Genomic DNA, 8,744 nt, shown 5'->3' on the forward strand with positions numbered 1-8,744 from the left:
TGTAGGTGTTACTTGCCTGTTTCTTTGCTGTTGTTTGTTTAATATTCAGAACTCCAGAAACAGCATCCAGTATAATGGTTGCAGGGGCTTTCTTTTTCACTAATGGACATCCAATATCTCATCATATTTCTAATTAATTTTGCTCAGATATTTTTAAATTTAAAAAGTAGAAGTGTTTTCCTTTTGAGGAAAATTACTTCATCTGGACAGTGTGTATTAACTCTGGACAGTAGGGTGGGATTGGAATTAGAGTAGGCCTATTCCTTGATTCCCCACTCCTGTTTCTTTTGAGTGTACATTTGATAACTGAAATTATGAAACTGATAACTGGAATGTTCTTTGCTGAGTCTGTGCCCTATGTTTACACCGACTCTCCCCTCCTCCTCTCTGCTCTTTGAAACACTAAATGTACCCTAGGCTCTTCTGTTGTGCTAAACAGCAACCCAAAACCTGGGTTCCAGCTGGGTTGGAATTGGAAAGGGCACTGAAGGTTTTAAGGCCCTGAGACTTCAGAGTCTCCCCGGACTAGGCCAGTAGGTCAAGGGCTGCTGACAGGAGGCGATGCTACCACAGAGATAAAGACAGCCACTGAGCTTTTGCTGTTCTGTCAGAACCAGACCCTCTTCATGGCATCAGTATTTGTTTTAAGCATCGAGTCCTTGAGTGCAAGCACATTTGAGGCGTTGCCAGTCACTCTTCTTCATCCATGTGCATCCTCTGACCTGTTCCATGTGCCCGAAGGGTACCTGAGAGGAGTGACCCCCTGTTAGGGACACTGAGCATGTCTGGACACTGTCCTTATCCTCTCTCAGACTAGCGGTGTATGGCTCTGAGCCTTTTGAGTGGAATCTATCATGTGATGTAGGAGAGGGCTGAGGGCTAAGGGCTAAAGATGTTTAAAACTCACTGATACCTAACAGTTTATATTCTGTTTAAAAACATAAATTTTTAAATTGTCTTTTTGCCAAGGAAGATTTGCCCTGAGCTAACATCCACCACCAGTCTTCCTCTTTTTGTATGTGAGCTGCTGCCACAGCATGGCCACTAACAGACGAGTGGTGTAGGTCTGCATCCAGGAACCGAAACTAGGCTGCCAAAGTGGAGTGCACCAAACTTAAACACTAGGCCACCAGGGCTGGCCCTAAAAACATGTTTTTTAAAAAACTACTTAAAGATACCTGATGTTCAGATCAAAACACTAACCCTTCTAATTATAGAGAAAACCTATAATTTATATCTACTATATCTAATGAAAATTACTCTAGGGGGCCAGCCTGGTGGCGCAGCGCTTAAGTTCACACATTCTGCTTCGGCAGCCTGGGGTTCACGGGTTCGGATCCTGGGTGCGGACATGGTACCGCTTGGCAAGCCATGTTGTGGTAGGCGTCCCATGTATAAAGTAGAGGAAGATGGGCAGGGTTGTTAGCTCAGGGCCAGTCTTCCTTAGCAAAAAGAGGAGGATTGGCAGCAGATGTTAGCTCAGGGCTAATCTTCCTCAAAAAAAAAGAAAATCTTTGTTTCACTAATCCTAGAATATTAGAGCTATAAGGGATCTTAGAAATTGGCTAGTTTCTGTGTTTTTTCTGTGAAAATCAGATTAAAGCTATAGATAACTCCCCAGAAAAATGCATATATACATATGTATATGTAATCTGAACTCATTTTTCAAGGGATTCAAAGACCTGACCATTCATGGATTCCAAATTAAGAATTCTTCACTGAAATAAGCCAGATAGAGAAGGACAATCTCTGTATGACTCCACTCATATGAGGAATTTAAACATGTAGACAAAGAGAACAGATTAGTGGCTACCAGGGGAAAGGGTTGGGGGGTGAGGTGGGCACAAAGGGTGAAGGGGTGCACGACTGACAAACAATAATTGGGTTACATGACTGACAAACAGTAATGTATAACTGAAATTTCACAAGATGGTAAACTATCATCGACTCAATAAAAATTAACTTTAAAAAAAAAGAAAAGAATTCTTCACTGAGTCCCACAGCCTTACTCTACAGATAAAGATAATGAGGTCCAGAGAGAATGAATGGTAAGGTAATTTTTAATAAAAACTGTTTATAGAAAAAGTGTAGTAAGACAGAAATTAAGGAGCTGGCCCTGTGGCTGAGTGGTTAAGTTCACGTGCTCTGCTTCAGTGGCCTGGGGTTTCGCTGGTTTGGACCCTGGGCACGGACATGGCACCGCTCATCAGGCCATGCTGAGGTGGCGTCTCACATAGCACAACCAGGGGGACCTACAACTAGAAGATACAACTATGTACTGGGGGCTTTGGAGAAGAAGAAGAAAAATTAAAAGGAAAAAAAAAGACTGGCAATAGATGTTAGGTGCCAATCTTAAAAATAGAAAAAAGAAATTAAAATCTAAACCGATAGATATCAGTGAATTTAAACATCTTTAACCCTTAGCTCTCTCCTCCATCAAAATAAGTGGCTGATTTTTCTTCAGTTTATCAAACAAGAAGACAAAGTTTATCCTTCTGGAATAATTGTGACAAAACTTACCCTTTTAATGTCAAGGGTTAAATTTTCTTTTTTTCCTTAAATGTGTTCTATTAGTAAATGAATTAGTTCTTGGCCTCTTAAGACTTTGAAAAACATCAAACTTTCAACTAACCTTCAGTTTATCCCTATTTATTCTCTTTCCCTTAAATGGTCACATAAAGCTAAGGCATATATTCATTTTTGATATTTATTGAAGGGGTCAAATGAGCATATATCTCATTCTGTAAGAAAAAAGGGCAATTTTGCATATCTTCTGTGGCCCTTTTTGGCTTATATACTGTCTTATTAAAGTAGAACACACGCCAAACATTTTATAAATCAGAAAGGTCAGATGATGAATTATAAAGTGAACACAGCGTTTAAACATCACCTCGGTCAAGAGCTACACCACCAGCATCCCAGAAGCCCTCCTTCCTTGCCTCCTTCCTCAAAAGTAACCTCTTCTAACTTAAGTTTTACCTACATTTTTTTACTCTACAAAAAAACAGAATCATACAGTATATTTTCTTTGGTGTCTGACTTCTTCAACCTTCTGTTGTGGGTCCACAGTGCTGTGGCTTGTAGCTTCTTTATTTTGATTCCTGCATAGTATTCCATTGTATGACTGTACCACAATTTATTCATTCAATTGTTAAAGGACATTTTGGGTGGTTTCCATCAACATTTAAAAGACAAACATCTTTGAAAGTAAAAATGCTTCCTTGCAGTCACCCCTTGACAAGTAAAGAACAATCATTCCAACTTTAGGAAATGTTAAGAAGAAATGGGCAAAGGAAAAAGAAGAAAAACAGACAACGAGTGTAAGTTAGTTTAGAGGAAGTGAAAACTAATTTTCTATTAATCAAATAAGTTAACTGGCAGACCACACAGTGAAAATTTAGTTTGGGGGATGTTTTACCAAGAAAAGTTCAACATTCAGTTCAATATATGTTTTTTAATTGTATGCAAGTCACTTACCAATAAATTTACCATTCTGAAGTAAGGAAACATTAGGATTATATTCAACAAATAATTAAAATGTATATTTCATTCCAAATTATGGATAGCCGGGAGAGAGAAAACAGAAGAAAGGGGAGTGAAGAAGAGAATTTCTTGAGGGAAATCCAACCAGATAACAACTAAATGGATCGGTTTCATTCGAAATTGACTAATGATCATAAACCTCAAAAGGGTCCTCCGCACTGGCCAGTGATTGCGCGCTTCTTTATTAGCTTGCATGCCCAACCTCTGAGAACTACTTTATACTTTCTTTCTTTCCTGACATTCCCCAGTCCTACAACCCCACAGCCGATGACCCAGGTTCCTAAACCCTCCCACCCCTCCGAGTCCTCTTTTTGTAGGGGACTTAGCTCTCTTCTTTTTCAAAGGCCATCTGCATCTCAGTAAATGGCACCACCGTCAATCTATCTAAATGCTCAAGCCAGAAACTCAGGCTCAAGCCAGAAACCCTTGATACCTGGATTCCTCTCTCTTCCTCATTCTCATCTCCATCTATCAGCAAACCCTGGTGTTTCTACCTCCCACATATATATCCACTGTCACCACTTTAGACCAAGCTACCAACATCTCTTGCTTGCCTGCAGCTGCCTCTTAATTACCTGCTCATTTGCACTGTTGCCCCTCTAATATCACACAATAACCAGAATGACCTTTTGCAAGTGTTTATTAGGTCACGTCTCTCCCCTGCTTAAAATGGTCCCGTGGCTTCCCACTGCACTTAAAACCCAAGCCACCAACTCCCCTACTTCAGCCTCCCTTCATGCCCTTCTGCCCTGGCTCCCTGGACTCTACCACCACAGCCTCCACTCAGTTCCCAGAAAAGATGGAATCCTCTACTGCCTGTGCTGGGCATGCTTTCCCTGGCCTCCCCACCTTCATTCCTCACATTACCAGATTTTCTTCCTTCTTTGGTTCTCAGGTCAAATGTTCCCTCCTCAGCCAGACTACCTACCTGCCGAGCTAAAGCAGTGGTGACCCTTTCTTCCCTTATTCACCCTTACAGCATCCTAATGTATTGCGGCATCTTAGCACAATGTTATTTCATTTATATTTTTATTGTCTGTCTTCCCCTCACTAGAATATAAGCTCTATGAAGATAGGGACTATGTTAGTCTTGCTCACCAATATATTCCCAGACCTGGCATAATGCCACCACTATAATAGGTGGTCAATAAATAAAAGTTAATAAAGAAACGAAAGGAAAAGGAAGGGAGAAGAGACAAGGAAAGATCTCTCCTTCATTGTTACCTCCCAGGTATAAGGCATCATCTCCTCTCACCTATATGACCACGGAAGCCTTCCTACTGTCACCCACTAGTTGCCCCCAAACTCAAGGGTGGGTGTGGAAGCATTTAACTGTTTTTCCAAGTTGTTTTTCCCTTTTGTTATGTTAAGGAGACGCAATCACCACCCACCCTGAACGGACCAGGCCTCACAGGGGAGCTATGCCTGTGACCTTTGCCTCATTTTGAATGCTAAGATCTCTCCAGGAGGAGCTTAGGCCTTATTACCGTTCCCAGCAGGGTGTGTGCAGGCGTGTTTTCCAGCGGAGCCTGCGCAAGCAAATACCCACCTCTCCCTTTTGAATATTTATTACCCATCCGAAATAAACGTCCCTGCTTCCCTTTGTTCGAAGACGCCATGACTTTGGAAATGACTCCTCACGGTCTATTTGCTGCAAATACACTTTACTTTGTGAGACAACTACTCTGGTGGAGAGTCTTATTTAACTTGCCAGGAGGGAACCCACTTTGGTTTCAGTAACACTACCAGTCTCCCTGCCTCTAAGTTGCCCCCTGCTATCTATACTCAACGCAGCAGAGTGACCATTTTCAGACTGTCTCACTCCTCTGCTTAAGTCTGCTCTTCATTTCACTCAGTGAAAGTCAAAATCCTTACCCAAAGCTCTCCATGACCTTGTCCCATTTCCTCTGACCTTCTCTCATATTTGTCCCCTCTGGCTCACTCTGCTCCAGCCACACCGGCCTCTTTGCTGTCGCTTGAACACTGGGACACTGAGCCTCAGGAGTTTTGCCTTAGCCATTCACTCTGCCTGCAAGCTTCTTCCCCTAGATATCCACGTAAACTCTCACCAACTCCAAATCTTTGCTCAGTAGTCACTTCCTCCATTAGGCCTATCCTGTTGTTAAGACACAAAATTCAACTGAGTAAATTAAACGTCAAATTGGCTTTATGCAAGACTCATGAATCAGGCGGCACCCCATCTAGTAAATAGAAGGGAGCTCCAGGGGCTGTACAAAATGGCTTTCACAGGCAAGAGGAGGAGAGGAAGTTTCTAATAGATGGATTGTTTCAGGCAAGGTCACCTTCCTTTGGGGGAAGGGCCGGGGGTCTATCATGCAGATTACCTCACTAATTCCAGATTCACTGGTTAAAGGGCACACTTCTGGGGGAGGCTGAAACTGCAATGAAGTCTTGGTTTCCTGTCATGGAGGCAATGACTCGGTTTGGGGCCTGTTGTTCTTAACACTGTCCATCGCATGTAAAATCACAACCCCCTCACCCCTACATGGCACCTTTCACCTATGTTCTTGGTCTGCCTCCTCCAACCCCTATTTGATTAGCTTCATGAGGGCAGAAATCAGAACACAGCAACGTTCAGTCAATAACTGTTCCATCAGTTGATGAGTAAAGGATTTCAGTGAACTCTAATGAAAATATACTTTTTCTAGTGAAAATATACTTTCTCAGTTCACAAACAGGTATCACATTCTGATTTTTATTGCACAGCAAACCACAGAGGAAATTGCCACCTCTCTCAATACCCCTGGAAACACTAATAAACTATTATTCTGGTACTTTGGTACAGGGATATGGCTCTGAAAACATTTTATTTATTTATTTATTTTATTTTTTTGAGGAAGATTAGCCCTGAGCTAACTGCTGCCAATCCTCCTCTTTTTTTGCTGAGGAAGACTGGCCCTGAGCTAACGTCTGTGCACATCCTCCTCTACTTTATATGTGGGATGCCTGCCACAGCATGGCTTGCCAAGCAGTGCCATGTCCACACCCGGGATCCGAACCAGCGAACCCTGGGGTGCCAAGCGGAACATGCGCACTTAACCGCTGCACCACCCAGTGGGCCCCTGGGACCATTTTAGACATTCGGTTTCTAGGACTGGTTGATTTAAGCAACATTTTCTGGATACTTAATTTATGCCAGACACTGCAAGCTGCCAGGGTTACAACACTAAGACACAGTCCTTGTCCTCAACAGGATCTTGGTTCTGATGAGGAAGACAGACAAGTACTCAGACATTACAATAAGGTTCGTAATTGTATATGGAGCTCAGTGGAAGTTTTCATTGGAACAAGAGAGGTGCCTAACTTAGGGAGGCTAGGAAGAGAGGGTAAGTAAAGCTTCTTTGAAAACATAACACTCAGGGCACATTTTAAGGGTGGACAGGTCAGGGAAGGGCATTTCAGGCCAAGGGAAATAGCCTATTTAAGGAAGCCAGGACAAATTCTGCCCTCTGTACAAAGTTAAAGACAAGTGGAGGGAGATAAATAGTGAATAAGCAGACGTACCAGATCCTAAAGGGCTTTATGGCTCACCATAAGAAGTTTGGATTTTATCCACAAGACAGGGTAGCTTCTGAAGGATGTGAGCAAGGGAGTGTCAGTTTCTGTGGAGGACAGATTGGAAAGAGGCAACACTGGAGACCTGGACAGTTTCAGGTTGCTGCAAGAGTAAGAGGCCATGCGGGCCTGATAAGAACAGACAAAGGAGATAGAAAGGGATGGATTTAAGTATTTACTCTACAAAATTAACTGGTCATCAAAGGGACGTGGAGGGTGTGCAAGAAATCTAAGATGACTCTAAGGTTTCTGGCTTAAGCAACTGAATAGATAATTCAGTTGATAACACTGAAGGCAGAACAGATTTACCTAGGAAATTCAAGATTTAGAAAATCACAGCATTTGACACAGTTCAAGCAGCAGGGTGTTTAGAGCGAGAGGAGGGCAGAGGATGGAACCCTGGGGTAACATCAACATTTAAAGGGTGGGGGGTCGGAAAAAGTGTCAGAGCCATGAAATTACTCAACAGGCCGCTCTCAGGCCTCCAGGCTCTGATCTACACACAGGAGGGGCACGCAACACGGAGGCAGAACCTCCCTCCGCTGTGAACCTCGCTGTCGCAGTTCGATTTCCGCCAAACACCTGGAGATCACCACGCAACCGGCCGACCTCAGGAGCGTCGACCTGACGGCTGCTGCCCACAGCCCACCGAGGGTCCCGGGAAGGTTCGGCGTGGGAGCGGTGGGGGGCTTTCATTGCTAAAACTCTGCACCTGGGCTCCTCGCAGAGCCTTGCGATACCCGAAGAGACAGGTGATGGGATGAAGGTTAGCGGTCTGGACAAGGAGCCCACAAAGTTCTACAAATCATACACTATCCGTGGCCGCCCCTTCAAGAATGGGCGCAATCAACCAACGACCTCAGCTTTACACCTGTGCCCCTCAGGCCAGCAGACCCAGCAGAGCGGATTGTTCTCCACCCTAAAGCGCCCCGGATAAATTAAGGCACGGAAAACACCACGGGAGGGGAACCAGGGCGTGGGCTTAGCTCCCCTCCCCTCCCCTCCCCGCCTCTCCTCTCCCCTCCTCTCCTCTCCCAAATAATTCCTCTCTTCCTTCCGGAAGCTCGCAGGCCCTGCCCACTTCCGCAACGCTGAGCACGCCGCAAGACACGCCGGGCCTCAGCCAATGGCCTGCTTCCCAGGAAACGTTACCTCTGACCTTAGGGCTAATCAGAGACAGTAGGACGAACTCCTCGCGAGAGGTGAGTTTGAAGCAGCCTCCGCCATCTTGGAGATGGGAGACGGGCGATGGTTGTGGTCTTTCTGCTAATGCAAACAACAAAACGGGCACATTAGTCACCCCCGAGTGAGGCTATCTTCACTGTAACTGTTGACCAAAGCTACAGAAGAAGCGCGGGCGTCAAAGCCGAGCGCGGCGACACCGATAGCAGCTTCCCCCGCCTGCTGGGGAGCCAGAAGCGAAGTGACTGAGGACCGGAAGGATGGTGCAGTCCTGTTCCGCCTACGGCTGCAAGAACCGATACGATAAGGATAAGCCCGTTTCTTTCCACAAGTAAGTACCGTGCGCGCCTCGGGGGCCGCTCCAGCCGGGGCGGGGGCGCGCGGCCGGTCGGGCTCGGGGGCGGAGCCGGGCGCGCCGCGCCGCGCGCCGCGCGCGAGACCTG

At 45.1% G+C, this 8,744-nt stretch overlaps 1 protein-coding gene across 1 annotated transcript in view; it reads left to right on the forward strand.

The window, feature by feature from the left end:
• The first annotated feature begins 8,298 nt into the window (after positions 1–8,298).
• THAP1 (THAP domain containing 1) overlaps positions 8,299–8,744 on the forward strand; it is a 7,487-nt gene continuing 7,041 nt past the window's right edge. The window contains exon 1 of the mRNA XM_046648407.1: positions 8,299–8,632. Within this exon, the coding sequence (XP_046504363.1) occupies positions 8,562–8,632 (71 nt within the window). The 5' untranslated portion in view covers positions 8,299–8,561. The remainder of the gene's footprint in view (positions 8,633–8,744) is intronic.

Source organism: Equus quagga, chromosome 22 (genome assembly GCF_021613505.1).
Source record: "Equus quagga isolate Etosha38 chromosome 22, UCLA_HA_Equagga_1.0, whole genome shotgun sequence".
NCBI lineage: Eukaryota > Metazoa > Chordata > Mammalia > Perissodactyla > Equidae > Equus > Equus quagga.